General features: G+C 35.4%; 1 protein-coding gene across 1 annotated transcript; it reads right to left on the reverse strand.

Annotated features, from left to right (window-relative positions):
- Positions 1 to 21,207: 21,207 nt before the first annotated feature.
- Positions 21,208 to 22,706, reverse strand: LOC143577926 (protein FAR1-RELATED SEQUENCE 5-like). Its single transcript, XM_077061638.1, has 4 exons — positions 22,303 to 22,706; positions 21,958 to 22,216; positions 21,532 to 21,712; positions 21,208 to 21,428 (listed from the first exon to the last, which is right to left on the reverse strand). The coding sequence occupies exons 1-4, from the start codon at positions 22,704 to 22,706 to the stop codon at positions 21,208 to 21,210; spliced, it is 1,065 nt and encodes a 354-aa protein (XP_076917753.1).
- Between the last annotated feature and the right edge of the window lie 2,901 nt (positions 22,707 to 25,607).

Genomic DNA, 25,607 nt, shown 5'->3' on the forward strand with positions numbered 1-25,607 from the left:
ACCATAACACTTTCTTTGTTTTACAAATACAATTATTTGATAAAGATATATGCACATTAGCTCCATGTGATAGCAAAAAAATTAATCAAACAGAAAAGAGTTTAATATCAAGTTTATAACCGATAATGTCTATATAAACGTATGAATGAATGAATATATATCAATTATGTTATTATGTTAGATAAATTTATAAATGTTACTTTTATGTTTTACTTGCATATCATATATGTAGATTATGAAAAGTGACAAGGTTTTGTTGTCCAACTCATAGTATAGGTAGATATGTATGTTTATTTAAACTTTTGTAATTGTTTATAACATATGAATCCATTTTTATAACATATTAATTGTATTAGAGTTGTACTTTTAACTTCAAATGATGCAATTATCATTTAATTAATATTTGAAAAAAAATTTATTACGCATAAATATCAAGATTAATGTATACAATTGAAAAAAGAATTATATAATGAAATTGATTTAAATAAAGTAATGATGTTAATTAGTTTGAAACATAATTTACTACAGATTGCAGTCACTTTAATAAAATTTTAATTAGGAAATGACTTCTATGTAATAAAATTAAAATTAACCGGTTTAATTTTAATTATCTCTATATTATTTTAATTATAATTAATTAGTGAAATTAGTAGCATAAAACTTTGTTGCTTCGATTTAACTTAATACATTAAACTAAAAGGTCTTTGAATCGGAAAAAAACAAAAGTTTAATTAAAAAATAATGTATAATAAAACATACCTTTATTTATTTGTTAATGTTGAATTGAAGCTCATGTTATTTCAATCAATAATTAACAAAGAGATTTATTTGGCTCGGATGTCAGCCATGTGTTTATCAATGACTACTTATTTGAAATTGAAGAATACAAAAACAGTTATATAACAATTACCTGCATATTTTTTTCCTATATATTTTTATTAATATTTTTGAATATGTTACTTTTATTTAATATCAATACTTGTCATTTGTAGTATGTTTGGATTGCTAAATGGCAATGATTTGAACATTCACAGACCAATTCCATTGAAGTTGTTGTCATCTCTTGATGAAGAGTTTTTTAAAGCAATATCTTTCTATAATATTTGTGAGATTTGTACAATAATCTTGGTAACTTGCTTGTTATATATATTTTTTAAAGTTTCCTATTGATCTCTTATACCCTATTGTATAAAGATGAATAATTAGTTTATTACTTTTGCCAGCCGAAAAGTATCATTTTGCTCGGAACATATTTGTGTTGGTTGAATATGATGTATATATATATATATATATGATTTGTTGATATGTTTTTCCACCCATGTGTAACACGGACTATACCCTAGTTTCACCATTAATGTTAATGAATGAATTGGTTAAATTTACATTTAATAGATGTAAACTTGAATTCATATAATGAAATGACTTAAAAGATAAGAACCATATATTGAAATAAGTTGTAAAAAGGATGAGGAAGACTATAAGATTAACAAGTGGCAAAAATATGTAGTCTAGATAATCACATAATCATACCATTCACATAACATTATATTCTTTCATTCATACTTTCTTACTTTCATACTTTCTTACTTTCTTACTTTCTTTTGTATTAACTTACCTTCATATCTTACGTTATAAAGAGCATTACGCCCTACATTCCTCGAGTATTATTAGGGCTCGGTACCCTCTTTCCTCGAGTATTATTAGGGCTCGGTACCATCCTTCCTCGAGTATTATTAGGGCTCGGTACCCTCTTTCCTCGAGTATTATTAGAGCTCGGTTTCCCTCTTTCCATGAGTATTATTAGGGCTCGGTTTCCCTCTTTCCTCGAATATTAGTAGGGTTCGGTTCCCTAGTTCTCGAATATTAGTAGGGTTCGATTCCCTCTTCGTTACCATACAACCATACATCATACCTCGAGTATTATTAGGGCTCGGTACCCTTTTCGTAACCATACAACCATGCAACCGTCATTTCCTTCTTTTATTAACTTTATCACGTTCATACACATAAGCATACATATATACTTACCTTACACATAGCGTTACAACCTGACAGTACGTGCAATATCCGAAGATCGTTCACGTACCATCAAGCAATCATTCCTACATATCCTATCATTCACATAAGGCATACACTTATCTCTTAGGATAAACGTATTAACAAACATATCGAGTATGCACACAGCCCCGAAAACATAACACATAAATGGGGCTAGAAACTCACCTGAACACGGTTACGTTCACCGTTAATCGTAATTCCTTTCTTCAGTTGTGCACGGCTGACTGTATAACAAGTATACGTATCAATTAACTATCACTTCTCATAATGTACTTCTATCTTTATATGACCCACAACGAACGGGGTTCCGGGGGCAGCGCCCCTGGCAGCGGGGTCTAGGGGCGGCAGCCCCTAGCAGGGTCCAAGGGGCAGAGCCCCTGGCTGGGGTCGAGCTGCCAGGTCAGCTTGGAAAAATTTTATTTCCATTAACTGTCTTAACACATTTTTCATTAGGTTTTTAATTTATTTTCTAATCGAACTTGGCTTTAGGCGAAGTTAAACCTCAGGCGAACTTGGCTTTAGGCGAAGTTAAACCTCAGGCGAACTTAGCTTTAGGCGAAGTTAAACCTCAGGCGAACTTGTCATCAGGCGAACTTAAACCTCAGGCGAACTTGTCATCAGGCGAACTTAGCTTGCAGGCGAAGTTCATCGCTTGAAGGCGAAGTTGCCCAGATGAAGGCGAAGTTGCCCAGATGTCCGCTGTTTCGGTTTCTGATCAACATTTCGGGCGATTTTAACACCCTTGTTAAGGTTCAATACCACCCACTACACTTCCCGACCATTTTCGGTCGTTTATACACTAAAAGCTCGGATCTTTAAACTTCCAAGATCAAGAATCATACCTTTTGAGCTTGTTTGGATCTCGTTTATCTTGGTATCACCACTAATCTTTCTCTCTTACCCGGACCTCGCTCGATCCTTCCTTCTTTCTCGGCCCGGCCGGCTCTTGGTGTGTGTGTATGTGTGTGTTTAGGAGAGTGGGGGAAAATGAAGATATTTTGGGATTTTGGGGGTATTCATATCCCTGAAATCCCATTCTCATTTAACCCATCTCAATTAATCCAAGTCCAAGACCCGCTCCTTCCCCGACATTAATCAATTACGCGAAATCACTAAACATAACTTTCTTTATTCATCATTAAAATTTTAGGATGTTACAAGTCTTCCCCCCTTAAAGAGGTTTCGTCCCCGAAACCTAACTATTACATAAACAAACTAGGGTAAAACATGCGCATCTCATCCTCGGCTTCCCAAGTAGCATCTGATCCCTTGCGGTGTTTCCATATCACTTTTACCAAGGGTATAATCTTGTGACGAAGCTGCTTCTCCTTGCGATCAACGATCTCTATCGGTTGCTCGATGTAGTTCAATTGTTCATCAACCTCGATGTCCATTAATGGCACGTGAGACGTGTCATCAACTAGACACTTCCTCAGATGAGAAACATGGAAGGTTGAATGAATTCCTTCTAACTCATCGGGTAAATCCAGTTTATAAGCTACTTCACCCACACGTTTTACAATCTTGAACGGTCCAATGTACCTCGGACTCAACTTTCCTCTTTTCCTAAAACGGATAATCCCCTTCCAAGGCGAGACCTTGAGCATCACATTGTCACCAACGTTAAACTCAATTGGTCATCGCCGCTTATCTGCATATGACTTTTGTCTGTCTTGCGCGGCTTTCATTCTTGCTTTGATCTGATCGAACTTTGAAGACGTTTCTTGAACCACTTCTAGGCTTCCCATTTCCTTCTGACCAATCTCACCCCAACACACCGGGGTTCTACATCGTCTACCGTACAGCATCTCAAATGGTGGCATACCAACACTTGAATGGTAACTGTTGTTATAGGAGAACTCTGCCAGATGCAGATGATCATCCCAACTTACACCAAAATCTAAAACACAAGCACGTAGCATATCCTCAAGGGTTTGGATCGTCCGTTCAGACTGTCCATCGGTTTGAGGATGATACGCCGTACCGATGTTCAACCTCGTCCCCATAGCTTCATGGAATTTCTTCCAGAACCTCGAAGTAAACCGTGTATCCCTATCAGACACGATCGATAACGGTACTCCATGCTTGGTTACCACTTCCTTGATGAACAAGCTTGCTAACGTTTCTGACGAGATGGCCTCTCGTATGGGCAGAAAGTGAGCACTCTTGGTCAAACGGTCCACAATCACCCAGATGGTATCATGTTGCTTAGCTGTACGAGGTAGCTTAGTTATGAAATCCATGGTGATGTGTTCCCATTTCCACTCAGGTATCTCTAGCGGTTGCATCTTCCCATAAGGCTTTTGGTGCTCGGCCTTGACTTGTAAGCAAGTTAAGCACTTACTAACATAATCCACTACATCATTCTTCATTCCTGGCCACCAGTAATCTCTTTTCAAGTCTTGGTACATCTTTGTAGCTCCAGGATGGATTGAGTACCTTGACTTATGAGCTTCATCTAAGATTCGACTTCTAAGATCACCATGGCGTGGAATCCACATACGGTCAAATCTAGTTTTAACTCCATGAGTGTTTTCCATCAACTCATCTTGCTGGCCATAAATCCTTTCTTTCTTTATTAACCCTTCGTCTACTAACACTTCTGACTACACTTTGATGATTTCTTCAAAAAGACTTGAGTTCATGATCAACTTATATGACTTCACTGTTGCAAGGACTTCCTCATTCTTACGACTTAACGCATCAGCGACCACGTTAGCTTTACCGGGGTAATACCTAATCTCACAGTCGTAATCCTTTATCAATTCTAACCATCTTCTCTGCCTCATGTTCAGTTCTTTCTGTTCGAAGAAGTACTTTAAACTCTTATGATCGGTATAGATAGTACACTTAGTACCGTACAGATAATGCCTCCATATCTTAAGAGCATGCACTACAGCTGCTAACTCCAGATCATGCGGCGGATAAGTACTTTCATGGACCTTCAACTGTCTAGACGCGTAAGCTATCACCTTCCCCCGTTGCATCAACACGCAACCTAACCCTTGATGCGAGGCATCAGCACAAACAACGAAATCCTCGTCGCCATCGGGCAAAGTAAGGATTGGAGCTTGCGTGAGCCTCTTCTTCAATTCTTCAAAGGCTTCTTCCTGAAACTTTCCCCAACTGAATACTATCGACTTTCGGGTCATACCGGTTGGCGGTGCGGCTATCTTGGAGAAACCTTCGATGAATCTCCTATAGTAGCCAGCTAACCCTAGAAAACTTCGTATATCAGTCAGATTCTGCGGAGTCTTCCAATTCGTTATCGCTTCAATCTTAGCTGGGTCCACGGTAATCCCTTCAGGATTAATCACGTGACCTAAAAATTGCACTTCTCTTAACCAGAACGCGCACTTCGAAAACTTGGCATACAACTTCTCTTTCTTCAGAGTCTCCAGTACCTCTCTCAGATGCTCAGCATGTTCAGACTCGCTCTTTGAATAAACCAATATATCATCGATGAAGACGATAACCGACTTATCCAACATCGGTCGACACACCCTATTCATCATGTCCATAAATGCTGCAGGAGCATTGGTTAGACCGAATGACATTACGAGGAACTCGTAGTGTCCATACCGCGTTCGGAACGCTGTCTTAGGGACGTCTGCCTCTTTCACCTTCAGCTGATGGTAGCCTGATCTGAGATCTATTCGTGAGAACCAACTTGAACCTTGAAGTTGGTCAAACAGATCATCAATCCTTGGCAACGGATATCTATTCTTTACCGTAAGCTTATTCAACTCACGATAGTCTATGCACATTCTCATACTTCCATCCTTCTTTTTCACGAACAATACAGGTGCGCCCCACGGGGAGACACTCGGTCTTATGAAACCTTTGTCGAGGAGTTCTTGCAGTTGTGACATCAATTCTTTCATCTCGGACGGTGCTAGACGGTAAGGCGCTTTCGCGACAGGTTGGGCTCCTGGTATTAAATCTATCTGAAATTCTATCTCTCGCTCTGGTGGCAACCCCGGAAGATCCTCAGGGAATACTTCTGGGTAGTCGGCATAATAGGAACATCTTTCATTTCTTTCGTCTCGGCCGTAGCGTTGACGACATACGCCAGGTAGGCACAACACCCTCGCCTTAGCAAACCCTCGGCTTTCATCATCGAAATGACATTAAGCCCAGAACTTTCCTTATCACCATAGATCGTTACCGCGCTACCATCCAATGACTTTAACCTTATAATCCTACTCTTACATACTATCTGAGCCTCAAACTCAGACAACCAATCCATACCCAAAACCACATCGAACCCTCCCAAGGTCATAACGTACAAGGTAACCGGGAACTCATGTCCTTCCAATTCTATCTTACAGTTCTTAACCATCTTTGTTATTTTAACCGAAGTGTCACTAGCGGTTTCTACTATAAGGGCCTCAGACACTCGGCAACATTTCATTTTAGCTACTTTACTAAATGGTGTGGCTACGAAACTTTTGTTTGCGCCCGAATCAAATAATACAGTAGCGGAAACACCATTCACTAGAAACGTACCTGTGACAACATCCGGAATCTGCTTGGCTTGTTCTTGGGTTAGCATGTAGGCTCTAGTTCTTGGCCTAGCTTGATCGGCATTCTTCCTTCCACTACCTCCAGCTTCACTCTCGGTACACTCCCTAGCAAAGTGACCTGTCTTACCACACTTGTAGCATGCAGGCTTAGAACTGCACTTATGAGCATAATGACCTGCCTTCCCACACTTGTAGCAAACATTCGACCCAAATCTACATTCTCCGGCATGAATCTTTCCACACTTATGACATGTATCCGAACCCTTTCCCCACCTACACTCACCACTGTGCGCCTTGCCACAAGTCTTGCACGACCTGTTCTCCCAAACTCTCGGCTGCTTGTTCTTAGGGTTCCACATCTGGGTACTGGGTCGTTTAGAAGGAGCGACCCATTTCTTTTCTTTCTTCTCGTCTCCCACCACCACATCATCCGCAGTCAAGTCTGCATAGACCATTTCTGCGAGTTCGACAGCAGAATCGAAAGTAGCAGGTTTACTTGTCCTGACTAACATGCGGACTCTCTGTGGTAATCCCCTCACGTAACACTTGATCCTTTTAGCCTCAGTGTTGACCATATCGGGCACCAACCTAGACATTCGATTGAACTCGGTGGTGTACTCACGATGTGTCATTGCCCCAGCTTTCAAGTTTAAGAATTTCATCTCCGCCCTTTCAACCTCGGCGTCAGCACAGAACTTCATCATCACTAACTCCTTCAGATCATCCCACTTCATCTCTTTGATCTCTTCACTGGTCTTCCTCTGCTCCACACTCTCCCACCAATACATAGCCTCATCTACAAATGACTGAGTAGCATAACCCACAGCTTGGTCGGGACGGCATTCGCTAATGCGGATAACCTTGTCCATAGCGGTTATCCATTGGAGAGTAGCGATTGCGTCTCCCAACCCGGTCAGCCTTGGCGGGTCACAACCTTTGAAGGACTTATAGTTGCAACCGCCTCGGCCCCTCTTCCTATCATCATCTTTCACAGATCTATCCCCACTCGAGGCCTCTCTTTCACCTTCCCCATCCTTTCTACCATCACCACCCGCCCCTTCAGCAGTTCGCTCACAGCTTCCAGCAGATCCTTCAGGATTCAGGTTCTTCACAGCAGCAACTACAGCCTGAACGATGGCTGCTTGAACTGCGGGGCTAAGTTGAACTTCTTCGTTGTTGTTCTGGTCTCCTCCAGCTGCGCTTCCTTCAACTTCGGTGTGGGAAGCTTCTTCTACCGAAGGTTGCCAGACAAGACGAGGCCTGCCACGACGTCCAGTGCGACCCCCAGTTTCAACAAATTCTCCAGCTCCAGCCATCAGTATTCTAAAGGGGAAAACACAAACATCATCACTCAAGGAACTATTTAGTATAAGGATAGCAAGGCTAACAGGTAATAACAGTGGCCAGTTGTGAATAGCTGATCACGTTACTTTCCGTGTCCTATACACTTCCCTTTATGAGTCCATTTGTGCTGGTTCTACTTAAGCAGTTTGTCAAATCAAACAATCAATTATTCCTATCCCTGTCGTTCACATATCTTTTCTTTCCCATTAACATATATCATTTAATCATTCCATTTACCTTTACTGATCTTGCTTGAGCGACATATGGCATTCTTGAACTGGCATCTTCTTTCATTTCTTACTTATATCCCATACTCTGTTCGAGTCTAAGCATGTAGGATGCTTAAATCTCTCGAACTTTGCTCTGATACCAACTTGTAAGGCCCCTTTACCGGTAGCCCTACTTTCGTGTTGGATTTACTCATAAACACAGTTCTAAATATCAGAGTTAATTAAAACATTTACGCGGAATATAAAACTTTCATAAAACATTACATAATTCATAACTTGTCTCAAAACATCCTTTGTCTTTCAACATTAAAGCATTAAAATTAAAACATCATAAGTCTTCAGATGCCAGGCTCTTATTCAATGCCACGTGTCTCCTCAAGCGAGCTGCCTCATCCTACTCACCTGCGTGCATACTAAAAGTCAGCTACGCTGAGTGAGTTCTAGATAATCACATAATCATACCATTCACATAACATTATATTCTTTCATTCATACTTTCTTACTTTCATACTTTCTTACTTTCTTACTTTCTTTTGTATTAACTTACCTTCATATCTTACGTTATAAAGAGCATTACGCCCTACATTCCTCGAGTATTATTAGGGCTCGGTACCCTCTTTCCTCGAGTATTATTAGGGCTCGGTACCCTCCTTCCTCGAGTATTATTAGGGCTCGGTACCCTCTTTCCTCGAGTATTATTAGGGCTCGGTTTCCCTCTTTCCATGAGTATTATTAGGGCTCGGTTTCCCTCTTTTCTCGAATATTAGTAGGGTTCGGTTCCCTAGTTCTCGAATATTAGTAGGGTTCGATTCCATCTTCGTTACCATACAACCATACATCATACCTCGAGTATTATTAGGGCTCGGTACCCTTTTCGTAACCATACAACCATGCAACCGTCATTTCCTTCTTTTATTAACTTTATCACGTTCATACACATAAGCATACATATCATACTTACCTTACACATAGCGTTACAACCTGACAGTACGTGCAATATCCGAAGATCGTTCACGTACCATCAAGCAATCATTCCTACATATCCTATCATTCACATAAGGCATACACTTATCTCTTAGGATAAACGTATTAACAAACATATCGAGTATGCACACAGCCCCGAAAACATAACACATAAATGGGGCTAGAAACTCACCTGAACACGGTTACGTTCACCGTTAATCGTAATTCCTTTCTTCAGTTGTGCACGGCTGACTGTATAACAAGTATACGTATCAATTAACTATCACTTCTCATAATGTACTTCTATCTTTATATGACCCACAACGAACGGGGTTCCGGGGGCAGCGCCCCTGGCAGCGGGGTCTAGGGGCGGCAGCCCCTAGCAGGGTCCAAGGGGCAGAGCCCCTGGCTGGGGTCGAGCTGCCAGGTCAGCTTGGAAAAATTTTATTTCCATTAACTGTCTTAACACATTTTTCATTAGGTTTTTAATTTATTTTCTAATCGAACTTGGCTTTAGGCGAAGTTAAACCTCAGGCGAACTTGGCTTTAGGCGAAGTTAAACCTCAGGCGAACTTAGCTTTAGGCGAAGTTAAACCTCAGGCGAACTTGTCATCAGGCGAACTTAAACCTCAGGCGAACTTGTCATCAGGCGAACTTAGCTTGCAGGCGAAGTTCATCGCTTGAAGGCGAAGTTGCCCAGATGAAGGCGAAGTTGCCCAGATGTCCGCTGTTTCGGTTTCTGATCAACATTTCGGGCGATTTTAACACCCTTGTTAAGGTTCAATACCACCCACTACACTTCCCGACCATTTTCGGTCGTTTATACACTAAAAGCTCGGATCTTTAAACTTCCAAGATCAAGAATCATACCTTTTGAGCTTGTTTGGATCTCGTTTATCTTGGTATCACCACTAATCTTTTTCTCTTACCCGGACCTCGCTCGATCCTTCCTTCTTTCTCGGCCCGGCCGGCGGCGATCTTGGTGTGTGTGTATGTGTGTGTTTAGGAGAGTGGGGGAAAATGAAGATATTTTGGGATTTTGGGGGTATTTATATCCCTGAAATCTCATTCTCATTTAACCCATCTCAATTAATCCAAGTCCAAGACCCGCTCCTTCCCCGACATTAATCAATTACGCGAAATCACTAAACATAACTTTCTTTATTCATCATTAAAATTTTAGGATGTTACATTTTGGGATATCAATTGGTGGAGAAACAGTGGTAGAAAAAAACAGACCAAGAGTAGGCTCAAGCATTTGTGCAGATTTGTTTAGAAATCAATTTGAGCATTCAAGGATAAGTATACAAAATGTGTTGGATAGAATGAAAAAACATAATGGAAAAACAGAAGAGTTCAAACTGAATTACCTTGTGTTGTTTAACACATGCATTGGTTGATAACAAAATCTACAACGGTGAATTTAATGTTTGTCACATTGATTGATGACTTTTCAAGAATCTCAAAAATGAATTGGTGCAGCTACATGATTCATAATTTGAAGAGATCAAAAAACGACTGGAAAGGTATAAAAGAAAACGGAAAACAAGAACAATTTAGTGGTCCGGCAACATTGCTTGCAGTGATTTGCACACACGAGTATCAAAAACGTCATTGAGCATTTGAGAAGCCAATCAGAAGACCAACAATTAGCTACATAACCTCAGCAACTCTTATGAGCATGGATAGCTACTTGTATAATAATGGTCCATTAACTGATGTCGAGGAAGACAACGAAGACTCATGTAAGTAACTATTACTTTCTAATGTTAAAAATATGACTATTGATGCTATAATAAATTATTTTATGTTTGAAAACACCTAAAACAGTGAATGATGGTCCTTCAAAAATTAAACCAACTGAAAAGGATAAGGTTCTGATGATAATTGGAGCTTGCAATGAGAAAGAAATAAACAATGAACAAGTGAGTGAAGGTAGAACAAGCCATGTTCAATTAGTGGGAAAAAATGTGACTGATGTGGATAATGCTCTGATGATCATTGATGCTGGAAAGGAGAATGAAATATTGGAAAACGATCATGGTAAGTAACTATTACTTTCTAATGCTAAAAATAGGACTACTGATGCAATATTAATTTTAAACTTTGAAAAACTACCAAAACAGTTGATGATGGTCCTTCAAATATTGAACAAATTGAAAAAGATAAGGTTATGTTGATCACAGGAGCTTGCACCGAAAAAGAAATTAACAATCATCAAGTGACTGAACATGCAACAAGAGTGGAAAATCATCAAGATGAAGAAGGAAAAAAATGAAACTGCCAACAAAGAACAAAATGAAAAAAAATGTTGAAGAAAATTTGATGATGCCTATAGGGACAGCAACTCAAGAAATAATAGACTACTACTCTACCCAACCACAGTTGTCTGGATTGTCTGCATATATGCCTACAGAACCTTTCACCGAAGAGGAACTGGTAACAGTTCTAAAACATACAAAAACATTTCCTTATAAAAAAAATATTAACGAAAATATATATTACAGAAATGTAACAAAGAAATGGACACAAAATTAGAGGAATTTGATAAAATTGTCTCTGAAATCAATGAGTTGGTAAAGAGAGGTAAAGAAAGACATGGAGCAAACATATGGTTATTTGACAGATGTTGTGCTTGGGAAGCTAAATTCAATCAAAACCATTTTTCAAAAGAAACACCATTTGGATCTCAATATGAAGGAGGAGGCCTAAATGAATTAGGTAAACACCATTTGTTTCCCTTGATTGTATACCCAAAACCCCTGTATAAAATTATAGTTGCAGTAGTTGATCTTTCAATAAGTCAAAGCAACTGTGGTGTGGATTCATGGGATGCCAACAAGGGAGACAATGATGATGATATGAAACAAGACCAAGAGAAACAGAAAGACGTGGAGAATCAGTTGGTTGAAAAAAATGAGAGAGATCAAAATAAAGGTAAAAACATCTTGTATATACGTTCTAATACATTTTACAGTTTAGAAAACTTTAGTATTTATTAAGTATTTTAAATGACAAAGCTTATGTGAGCAAAGAACATGTGAGCCAAGAACATGAAAATCCAAAAACCTTAGCCAATGAGGTAGAAAAAGATGTTGAGAATGAAGTTGTTGTGACATAAGACCATGAGAAGCAAAAATATGTGGAGAATCAGTGGGGAGAAGAAAATGAGAAACAACAATACACAGATAAAATAGACATCTGGTTTATACGTTCTAATACGTTTAAACCATTAAGTTTTAATAATTTTTTATTATGTAAAAAGATGATGTAAGCAAAGATGATAATGATGATGTGATAAAACAAGATGTAAGCCAAGAACATGAGAATCAGGGTAATGAGGTAGAAAAAAAATGTTGATTATCAAGGTAAAAACAAATCTGCTATAAAAAACCGTTCTTATACGTTCTACTCGTCAACTTTTTACATTTTTGTATTTATTATGTATGTAAAATGATGTGACACCAAAGAAGACGTGAGACAAGACCAAGAACAACCAAAAAATGTTGAGAATCAAGTTGGAGTAACCAAGGAACAAAGAGTAAAACAAGGTAAGAAAACATCTCATTTGTATGTTCTTATACATTCTATTACAGTATATCTTAAATTCTTTTATTTATTATGTATTTAAATAACAAAGATAATGTGAGCAAAGTAGATGTGAGTAACCAAGTGGGAGTAACCAACGAGGAAGCAAAAAACCAAAAAGATATGAATCCAAAAAGCTTAACAAATGAAGTAGAAAAGGTCGTTGAGAATCGAGTGGGAGTAACCAAAGAGCAAGGAAAAACACAAGGTAATAATCGTCTCTTTTATATGTTCTAAGACTTTCTAATATATTAATTTTATTTTGCTACATTACTAAATCTTGTTTCATTTGATATTAGAAAATCTTTCAAACACAAAAAAGTTGATAATGAGACTCATGATGGCTTTGAAGACGATGGAGATCAAACTCAACGTAAGGGGAGGTTTATTATTATCAGATTTTTAATACATTACAGTAATTAAAAAGGTCTACTATTATCAGATTTCTAATATTGTGTTTCTTGAATTGATTGAAGATGAAATAAAAAGGGCAGATCCCAAGATCATTTTTTTGATGGGACATGGATTAGAGTTTGACAAATTGTGTAAGGCCCCGTTAACGATGCCTCACTTTAACGTCGGATTTACTCATAAACACGGTTTTACAAATCAGAGTTTATTAAACCTTTCGCGGAATATAAAACATCAATCATTCGTTACAAATCATTTAATCTTTTCTTTAAAACCATCACATAAAACACCATATTTGAAACATCATTTCTCTTCCAACTTCAGATGTCAGTCATTCAATCCATGCCATGTGCCATCTTCATGCCATCTCATTAAACATATATACCTGCGTGCATACTAAAAGTCAGCTACGCTGAGTGAGTTCTAGTTAATCAGGCAATATACAATTCATACTCATACATTTCTACACGTATCCGAAGACACGTATTAATACTGTAACCCTGTATAAATATCCATAAGAGGAACGCCACATAATATCAAATAAGAGAAATCATACTATTACCCATACTATATATGTTCTCCATAGAAGGAACAATTTATATATATATATATATATATATATATATATATATATATATATATATCCATAGAATGAACACTCTATATATTATCCATAGGAGGAACGCTCTATATATTATCCATAGAAGGAACGCTCTGCATATTATCCATAGAAGGAACGCTCTATATATTATCCATAGAAGGAACACGATGCTATCCATAGAAGGAACAATATACTATCCATAGAAGGAAAACGATAATATCCATAGAAGGAATAATATAATATCCATAGAAGGAACATCCTATATGCTTTCCATATAAGGAACACTATAATTGCCATAGAAGGAACATTATATATACGCTACTATTTAATATACATGTAAGGAGCATAAACTTTATTATTAAATTTCCATTTAAGGATCACTAATAAGATCCGCAGACCTTTTCTACACTATCACTTCCCAGGTCTATATCCAATAGAAGTTAGAGGGATTTGTCATCCTAACTTACTATATCAGACATACGATATGCATACTGTTCATACACTTGTTTCTCCATACCATACATACAACTATAATCATCTTCTTTGGCGATACATACAATATCCGAAGATCTTTCACGTGTCAACAAGTATTAATTCATAACCTCAATATAATATTTATCACATAAATCATCTATGGCATACACTTACCACTTAAGGTAAGTGTATTAATATTTCACATTGAGTATGCATACAGCCCCGAAAACATAACAAGGAAATGAGGCTAGAAACTCACCTGAATGCGGTTACGTTCACCGCTTATGGTTAAACCTTTCTTGAGCTGTGCATAACTAACTATATAACAATTACACGTATCAATTAACTATCACTACTCATATCGTCATTCTAGTCTTAATTATTACCCTCAACGAACGGGGGTCCGGGAGCAGCGCCCCTGGCAGCGGGGTCCAAGTGGCAGAGCCCCTGGCTGGGGTTAAGCTGCCAAGTCAGCTTGAAAAAATTTTATTTTCATTAATTGTCTTAACACATTTTCCATTAGGATTTTAAATTATTCTTTAATTCGCTAACTCAATCTCTATAACGAATTAAGTATGATTCATTAGCTGATTCGTTATTCAACACGACCTGATTCGTTATCTTGACATGGTCTGGTTCGTTATCCTAGTTCGTCAACTGGTTCGTCCTTCCGATTCGTTATTTGAACATGACTTGATTTGTTACCTCAACATAGCGAATGAGCCTATAACGAATCACCATATTCGTTATCTTATTTAACGAACGGGTAGTTAACGAATTAAGGGCTCATTTGTTATCAAGTCGCACGAATGAATCCCATTCGTTATGACCGCGTAACGAATCACCCAATCCTAACGAATCATCAACAGTTCTTATCCAGACTTTGACTCAAGGGTCAAAATAAAAATCGTCAAGAACAATAACAGTCAACAGGCGTTTGGTTTCCAATTAAATCCTCATATCATGATGAATCGACACGAATCTGGTATCATTGAGCTCGTAAAACCAGCGCCAACAAACCCCAACCATCCAAACATCTGAATATTGTGTTTTAAATGGTGCGATTGAGGTACATAGGTTCGGCTCATTAAACAATCAATTAACCCATCAACTATCAACGAATTTCAGTGAGGCTTGTTGCATCAGATTTGTTTTTACCATTTAAACATAGATCTAAGATCTCTAGACGTAATCCGGACCTAAATTAATGATTCCAATTATAAACGTACCTTAAACGAGTCGAACTACGAACACGGTCAAGTCTTGATGTTGGTTTGGCTTGTCACGACGTTCCAGCACCAACAAGCTCGGGTTTTCGCCTTCGGATCTTGGTTCAGGTTATAGGATAATGTTCGTGTGTGTTTTTCAATGTGTGGGATATGGTGTAGAGATGGATAATAATGGAAAGGATTAGGGTTTAAGGGGTATTTATACTCCCTTAAGCCCATGGACCTAAGGCTCATCTTTCCTTTTTGGTCCATACTTAATTTCATCTAATTAGCCTACTTGAAGCATCTTTATTATTCTATTACTTCTTTACTAATTCTAGTAACCTTTTCCACCATAATTAACTAATATAGTTAATGTTACTTTTTAGAAATTTCGGGATGTTACAAATTGGCTATGATGACTGATGAAGAACTGGATTGTTTGTTTGAAAATAAAAGAGAAGAGATAAGAAAGCTAACGGAAAAAAGAGAGAGACGTAAACAAACCTATCGTGCATATCTCAAGGTGAACAACTTCTCTATCAAAGAAATGACTCACATGAGCTTTGAAGACTTGGAAAAAATGTACAAGACTACAAAAGAAGAGGTTGAGGAAAAAGAGAAGCGAATGATGAAAGCAAAGTTTATTGACGAAAAAGTTTCAAACGAAATACTAAAAGGTAAACACATTCTAATACGTTCTAATAAATTTAAATTGTTTTTTATCAGTAAAAATTATAAAATAAACGTTCTAACACGTTCTGGTATATAAAACCAATATTTCAAATTGCAGAAAAAGTTCCAATGACAGATATGGTTAACAAGGGATTTAAGAATGACGATGGTATGATACAAACAGCTGATACAATTTAAGGTAATTTTTTTAAAAAACTATTGATTATGTTAAAGTAAAAGTGAAAAATCATTACCATAATTGCAGTGACAAAAGTTGAAGAAAAGAGATATAGTCAAGGTACAACAACCCAAGAATATATATGCTGAAAGACAAACAGGAGAACCCATTCGAGGTAATTAATTTAAAAACCTGTTATTTTAAAAATAGTATTTTGATAATATACTAACAAAAAATAATTAAAAAACAAAAAATGGTATGCAGTTACAGAAGTGAAAGAATTAAATGCAGAAATTGGTGAGAGAACAAATATCAACAACTTTACTCAAGGTATTAAACAAAAAGTTTTATATATACAAAAATAACAAAAACACACAAAAAAAATGTATGTTATAACTTAGTTGTACTATAGGACTAGTTGATGCTAATGTTGAAGAAAACTATGAATACGACAGTGAAGACTTGGATTCAGTGATAATGAACACATCGTTTTTCAATCAAACAGTACAATGTAGAACTCCTGAATCTAAATCAAAAAATTGATCCTTGTTGCTACATCTCCCACACCAGCTGCAAGTTATCATAAAATAGATAAACTACAACGAGAAGAAAGAGAAAAAAGACTAGCACCAGCCTTGAAATCACCTTACCTGAACCGGGAAATTGGAATGACTGAAAAAATAACAACTGATGAGCGGATTGTTTCACGATTTGTTATTGGTGATCTTTCTGATAGACATAAATTTGAAGTGATTTACAAGTCAGAATCCGTCACTACTTTCAAATTTGTGTTTGAATGCTTTTGTCCGGATATATACATCTCGGCTGGTGCTATGGACATTTACACAGAATTGTTGAATCATGAAGAGAAGAAGAGAGATGAAAAATTATCCCCGTTAAGATTTTTTCTATATCAACGCTTATAGTAAGTATTACACCTTAATTTTATATGTTAACAAAATGTATATAAATATTAATCATATCAAATTTTATTGTTGATACATGAAGCCAAGCAGTTACTATTTAAAGGAAGCTAATGTCAGCAATTATAAAAAATTGGAAGTTTTCACGGACAACCTTGACAAGATAATGGCTTTACATAAATACAAGTCGATCGACCCAGTTACGCTGTTTGTTGTGCCAGTACTTTATGAAGACCATTTCTATGTGGTTGTTTTCAATTTAAAAACAGGTACAATCGTGCTGATTGACAACATGGCAAACGGTGATATATCAAAAAATTCTACCTTTAAATCAGCTCAAGAAAAAACAGATGCTACAAAAAAAGCTTTGGAAGTAAGATACAAGGGTGTCCCAGAAAAACTGGTAAACAATTAAACATTCTGTAAACTAATTCAACGAGTATATTAAAAATATAATTAAATACGTTGTTTGCCTGCAGAGGGATATTTTTTGCATGTACTTGTTGAGAAAGAAGCACCCGATTGCGCCAAGGTTGGAAATATCACAAATCAAGAGGCTGCAAATGGATTAGAGAACAAAAAGCAACACACTCGATTGTGGTGTCTTCGCTATAAGACACATGGAAACTTACAAAGGGAAGTATTCGTGGACATCCGAATTTTATAAAGAGTGTCCAAGGCAGAAACGACAACTAAATGATTTGAGGGTAATACTATCCAATATCAACAAAGCCAAATCCGATTTAGTTAGACTAGCAAAGGAATTTGATGCATTATCTGACAAGAAACTGTTCAGTAACAACATGTTAACTGCTAAAATTGATGAGAGGCAAGACGAATAAGCCTGACTGGTGAGAAAGATTGGGAAAAGCTTGACATGTTTATTACATTTTGTATGGAAATGACCTTTTAATGAGTTTGTGCTTATACGTTCTTGTAGTTCTAAATAACTTGGTTTAATTAGATCTTTCTTATAAGTTCTAAATAGGATGGTGTGCAATTTGGTTTTGCTTATACGTTTTATCTGTATGTGAAATTGGTTATAAGATAGAAATATATTAAAACATAGAAAGTTATCACAAAAAAAACAGGTAACACATTAAACATAAAACATATTACATAAAAACAAATAGAAAGTTATGACAAAACACATCACACATTAAAGAAACAAAAAAGAACATACAACAATTATTGGGTAAAAACAGGATACACAGCCTAATTCAATTTATTACATAATATATTTGAGAAACTCGGTCTTCAAATCAAGAGAGTAGTTGAGAAGTATTATCACCTTACACAAATCTTTCAACTCATCCGCCTCCTTTTTCCCTGTGTCAATCAAAAACAAAACACACAAATAGTTAATAGTACTACCACGCATGTTTGCTAGCAAATTTGTAATTTCATCCCTTATATCCATATTAACACCAGCTGTCTTGATAAACTCATCGTGTAAAGCAGCACGATTCTTTATATCTTCATGGATCTGCGCTTGAATCTGTTTCAACAACAAATCCTTAGCTGATGAAGAAGACGATGAAGATGATGAACCCTCACAATCCATATCTTGTGGAATGATTTTTGTGTGGTGAAGTGGAAAGGAGTGGTTGAAAATAAATAGATAAAAATAAATGTATATAAGACAAAAAAACTACGGTAAACGAAATTATTAAGAAAAGTGAGAATCTTTCAAATATCACAATTTGTTTAAATATACTTACACGTTCTTACACGTTCTAATCAATGCCAGTTTGAATAAAAAAATGACAGGTGTATGTAATTATAAACTTACACGTTCCCATCAATGCCAATTTAAAAAAAATGATAGGTATATGTAATTACTCCGTATAAACTTTTGTCAGATTTTAAATTAATTATGCTACTCTTACGCGTTCTAATGAGTTCCATCAAATGTCAGTTTTGAAAAAACACTTACACGTTCTAATACGTTCCATCTAATGCCAGCTTGAGAAATTGACCACAAAAATAACCCTACTGAAATGATAGATGTTATATATTAAACCCCTAACCAATTAAAATACCAATAAAAAAGAAATTATTGTAAAAAGTGAGAATCTTTCAAATATCAACAATTTTTTTAATAATTTATGTATCTGACAAACTATGAATACACTTAGACGTCCTTATACGTTCCATCAGTGCGAGTTTGAAAAAATTGATCACAAAAAAAAACCCTACTGAAATGGCAGGTGTATGTAATAATAACTTTCGTCAGATTTTAATTATTTATACTATATGTTAAACCACCAACCAATTAAAATACCAAATAGAAAAAATAAATTGATTACAAATTCCATTATTAGGTTCAACTACTAAAATTGAAAAAATGGTAATGTAATCATGGCTACAATGCTGTTAAATATACCTAGATATAATTATACTCAATTCAGATATTTGTAATAACTTCATTCACCAACCAAAAATAACCTAAAAAAAGTCTATAAAAAGAGAGCAAACACAAAACACAAAAAACACACAAAAACAAAAGAATTGAAAAAAAATGGATTCAAGGAATGTTACTGTGAACAGCATTTTCAGAGTAAGAATCAACATTGAGCTTGAGAGAGACTGTAATCGTCTACGAGTCATTGAAGAAATTAAAGGGAGTATGCAAGATGAAGCAACAAAAAATGATGTTCTGTACCAAGAAGTTCTGAAGCAACCTGATAGCAGTTTCAAGAAAGAAGCATCAACCTACCTGGAAAAGCAGGCTTTCTGCTATGGTCAGCTTCATGATGTTCTGGAGAAAACAGCTCACAATGTGAAGGTGAAATGTTCTGTACCAAGAAGTTCTGAAGCAACCTGATAGCAGTTTCAAGAAAGAAGCATCAACCTACCTGGAAAAGCAGGCTTCCTGCTATGGTCAGCTTCATGATGTTCTGGAGAAAAGAGCTCACAAGGTGAAGGTGAATAAGAGAGTCAAGCGTGAAGATGCGCAAGAGATCCTTGACAACAACTAGGGTTCGGGATGACTACTTGTGTGGTGGTGTGGTGCTGGTGTGATGTGGTGGTGTAGTAGTTTATAATAAGTTTGTAAATAGGTTATTTTGAAAAGTCTTTTGATGTGGTCCTCTTTTGTAACCTCTTTTGGAACCTGGTTTAATATATCATCGGTTTTAGTAAGTATTATTCACCCAGCTTACACGTTCCAGAAAAATAAAAACATAAAAGTTTAAAAAAAGAAAAATATGGACAAAACAAGAACACTAAAAAAATTATTCGTCTCGAAGTTGGGGACAAGTTCGGCTGTTATGATCCTGTTGATGACAAACTTTGCATTCCTTATATTTCTTGCCAGATCGACTTATAGCTATCTATTTTTGGGATTTAATCCATTTATGTGACCCGCAACCCTTGTTTTTTATACCACTAGGCACACGGGCAGTCACCTCTGATGGTTGATCATACCCTAGAATAGCAGCAAACCTATCCCTTTTTTATAAATGAGTTCTTTCGTATCTTGTCTCGTCGGCTTTTTTGATCATTATATTCATTTGATCTCTGACTTTGATTAACTTATCAACATCAGTTACATAGCTATTTATGAGATACTCACCAGCCAATGTTATTTTCCTTAATATCTCTTTAACTTTTAAAAATTTGTCGTTACCCAAACTTGAAATAGGAGCAGTTCTAGGATTAAGACCAGCATCTCTCTTCCAACGATCCACCATGTACTTTTTTGGAAATCTGGTAACTCTGAACAAAATTATAATATAAAGGCTGTGACGACATAATAATCCATAATGTTCAAATCTTTTGCATTGACATGAAATAGTCGAAATAATTCCGTCATCACCTTCCTTCTTAAACAAAACCTGACAGACAAAATATATAAAATACTTTACACATTCTATCAAATCAAAAAATATGTTACAAATAAAAATGTATTAAAACGTTATACAAAAAAACAAAAAGGAAAAAAACAAACTTGTTTAACTATTTCATACCTCCAAACAGCCTAGGACATATGCATTAAAGTCAAATACGGAAAACCTCACACAATCTTATTCTTCAGTGGATTTCAAGCATGCAACACCGCTTCGAATATGAAACATTTCGTCTTGAAAATCATTAAAAATAACCTTTGTATACATCAGTTCTGCTTCCTTCTCAAACGGGTTTGAACTAACCGGATCTGGATGCGTGTACCTTGTATCATGATCATTTTTCCTACCATTGTGCCTTTGAATCTCCATACAATGATCAAAATGACTAAAGAACTCAACTAGTGATAATTGTGAGTTAGAAACTTGACAAAAAAATGATTTTCACTTTCTGATCTCGATGTAGTTCTCATAAGACCAGACAATGGTTCATCCATATAATACTGGGGATCCAATCATATCTCATTTCAAACATGTCAGACAACCATTTATTTGTTTCGAGATCATATTCCTTCATTATAAGTTTCCATTGCGTCTCGAATTCAGATTGAGAAATTGCATCCGTCCAAACAATGTCACATATTTTACGTTTGAAATCGTCATTGTTACAAAGGGCAACACCAACCTTATGTTGCAAAATTAAAAATTTGTTAAATCGGTTAATATCAGAAAAAATGGGTATATACGCTCTTATACGTTCTAATAGATTCATAACTGGTGCCTAGAGATACACATTTATACAAAAGTGATGCATGCTAAATATGTTTACACGTTCTAACACATTTTGTAAATATATGCAACTATGTTTATACATTATAACACGTTCTAACACATATGCATAATACTTTAATACGATAAAAATAAAGTTACATTGTCAGCAAGTTTTTTCATAATGTGCCACATACATAACCGATGTCTCGAATTTGGTAAAACAAGGGAGATTGCTTGCTTCATTGCAGGATCTTGATCAGTAACAACCACCTTTGGGGTAATACCGAAAGAATCAAGAAAGGCTTTCAAAAGCCATGAATAAGATTTAATAGATTCGGACGATAATAACGCAGCACCAACAGTAACATTCCGACAGTGATTATCAACGGCAGTAAATGGTACAAAAACCATATTGTACCTGAAAAAACAAATTTATATAAAACTAATTAAAAAAATATGTAAAAATATAAAAAAGTAAAAAACAAATGTATCAAATTGACATACTTGTTTGTCTTAAATGTGGCATCAAATGATATAATATCTCCAAAAGCCAAATAATTTTTCTTTGAGATATCATTAGCCCAAAACAAACGATCTAACTCACCGTTAGTATTAATTGTATACTCAAACGAATAACCATCACAACAGTTTTTCTTCCCACTTAATCTTTGTACATCCATTTCAGCGTCATACTCTCTAATATAACATGTTAAACTCTGTTTGAAATTCTTACAATCGTCTTTTGTAACCCCTACTTCCTCAAATCCTCCATACTTTGTCCTCATAATATTAAACGCCTTAACAGGGCCCAAATTCAATGTTGACATCTCATATATAATATCTTGTTGTACATGAGTCAACTTTCTATTTGATTGAACAAAATGTGTATCATTTGCATGCCATTTCATGATTATGTCCTTCGACAAAATCATTTATTTCAAACCATCAACAGATTTTAGAAAAATTTGAGCTCGACAACCACACCTAATTGTTGGTCTCTTCCTTATTTTATAATAGGGTCTGCTGGAACGATCTTTTTCAGCCATAGAATCATAACTATTTGCAGGATTGTGACCTTCTTTCGAACAGGTAAAATATTTAGACTTTAATAAACCCTCATTCATGTACGAACCTCCTTTACGAACACAAAAACCAGCTTTCTTTGCATATTCACAATAGATATCATATGTATGATCAACAGATTCAAAAACCATTCCTTTTTCAGGTTTGCAAGATGCATTAACTTGCGGTATAACAAGATCTGATGAAGGATCTGATAAAAGAAAAATCAATCTAATACATTCTAAATACGTTCTTATATGTTCAAAATCAAAAACACAAAACAAACTCCTATTCACAATTTTCTATGAAAAAACACAAATAATTTGAAGTCCAAAACAAAGCACAATTACTTCCCCCAAACTATACGTTCTAATCAAAAAATAAACATTCCTATTCGCGATTTGATATTAAGACAAATAATTTGAAGTCTAACGGATTCACAATTACTTGGCACCTATAAAAAAACACAACATCAATCATATAATATACATCAGAAAAAAATAACCTAAAAAATTATAAAATTAAGTTATCAGTCCATAAAACCTACAGTATACAACTAAAAAACATCAAAAATTTATCCGAATCACAATTACTTGCCAATCCTATACGTTCTAATACGTTCTAAACCAAACAACAAGCAAACCTACTCGCGATTTGCTATTATGACACATAAATTTGAAGTTTATTCGAATCACAATTACTAGACACCTATAAAAACACAAATATCGATCATAAATTCATCAAAAAATTACCATAAAAAACGAAAAAATTAAGATATCAATTGATTAAACCTACAGTATACAGCTAAATACATAAAAAATTGATTAAAACTAAAACTAAAATTACTTACTTTGATGATCTTAATACATGACGTTAAACAATCAACGAATACCGTCCAGTTAATCGAATAACAAAAAACGCCAATTCTTAATCAGTTTTTGGATACATGATCAAAATAGAATAAAACAGGGTATATAAAAAAACGGTTTCTAATACAGGCGCAATCGCTTTTGAAAAGTAACGTAAAAAGACAAAAACACCCTTATGGGTACTTAAGTAATCAAATTAATTAAATTGCAAATCAACGATAGGAAATCTCTCGTACGTAATGTATGATAACCAATTTTTGTATTGGATCTTTTATCTATGTATATATATATATATAAATGTTATGAACTTATGATACATAAAAAACTACAAATACATGGTTTTTTTCCCTTCTCCTAATAGTTCATAAGTAATGTCTTACCACCATTATGCTTTTTATAAAAGTAAAACTTAATTCCTTTGACTAATTTCATTTACAATATGACAACCCCAATGTGAATTGTGACTCTCAATCAATTTCCATGTTGTGAGTTCTAGTGGTTAAATCTCTATGCAATTTAAATAATTAAAATAGTTAGTTGGTTAGTTGTTTGTTTGTATTAGTAGTGGGTAGTTTGTAGCCTAATAACATTTGTGTTTTTAGTATGAATGAAAATGAATTACTCTTGAATATCTCTATAATCTTCTAGTTTCTCTTTAAATTCTTTGGACTATTTGATTAACATTTCGATTTGTATCACCAATGCCATAATGTGTGCATATTATCTTTAGCAAAAAAAAAGCACATGATGCGTGTCCATTAAAGTGATGATTATCACATTAACAAACCCTCTATAATGTCACATCTCAATTTAGGCGGAAATGTTGGGCGCAAAGTGATTGTTCACAGCTCTCAAAGTACTATCATGCAGTAATTTAAAATGTGGTAATATCTATTAAATTAAATTACGTATTCAGTTAAATCCAAATAATGTAAAACAAAGTACAAATCATTTATATATATATATATATATATATATAATTTCATCTAAGGTTTGCATTACTATGTTGTACCTTATGTTATGTGTGCTGTAATCACTTTGTTTGGCTTTCTTTATGGTTTGGTACAACTCTTTTTTAAAACCTACTGTTTTATTATATATCAAATAAGTTTCATTACATGACAAATAACTTGGAGATAGTGAGTTGACTAATGATGGTTTTGCTAACTTCATTGTGTTTAAGTTGTCCATGTTTGAAGAGATGAAACCTTTTTTTGAAGGGTACTGAACATGAACATGAGTTTTGTTTAAATTTATTTTTTTTGGGGGTTTTATGTATAATAATATAATAACTTGATATTTTGCCGACTGAACGTTGGGTCTTGAACATTTTTTTTTTAATTTTCATTTTTGGGTTTTAAATATAATATTAATAACTTGATATTTTGCCGACCGAACGTCATTTTATATATGTTATTTTTTTTGTATCATAAAACTATAAGAATTAATTTTTCTAATTTAATGTCGGTACTGGTATGAACCTATATATTGACCGTATTTACACCGCTTTGATAATCAATTGTGTGTGTGCCAGTATTTCTTCAGAAGTTCATGTATTTTCTTTTGTTTCAATGTAGGTGGCGTGACGAACTTAACCGATATCGACCAAATTCACATGCTGCGGCGCGTTTTGAACCTAGTTAAATACAAAAACAAGTAAATTCAAATCTAAGTCTTGATAAGTTGTGTCTTGATAATATTCTTTTAACTTAAAACATCTAAATCTCTTCCAAAAGTTTGCATTAATTTCAGTCTAAAACCTGCATGTGCGTATAAAATAGATATATTTTGTCAACACCAGGTTGAGTGAGTAAAACACCAGTTAATTCAATACAATATAATATGAGAAAAATAAGCAAACTGTCCTTAATGTGGTAT

The sequence above is a fragment of the Bidens hawaiensis genome, unplaced genomic scaffold (assembly GCF_021521415.1).
Source record: "Bidens hawaiensis isolate Kalapana, Puna unplaced genomic scaffold, B.hawaiensis_p1.1 tig00028948_1, whole genome shotgun sequence".
Lineage (NCBI taxonomy): Eukaryota > Viridiplantae > Streptophyta > Magnoliopsida > Asterales > Asteraceae > Bidens > Bidens hawaiensis.

Coding starts and splice junctions, on each gene's coding strand:
- LOC143577926 (XM_077061638.1), bottom strand. CDS start 22,706: ATGAAATGGCATGCAAATGATACACATTTTGTTCAATCAAATAGAAAG. Junction 21,713..21,957: donor TGAAAAAACTTGCTGACAAT/GTAACTTTATTT, acceptor TTGCAACATAAG/GTTGGTGTTGCCCTTTGTAA. Junction 21,429..21,531: donor GAGATATGATTGGATCCCCA/GTATTATATGGA, acceptor AATTATCACTAG/TTGAGTTCTTTAGTCATTTT.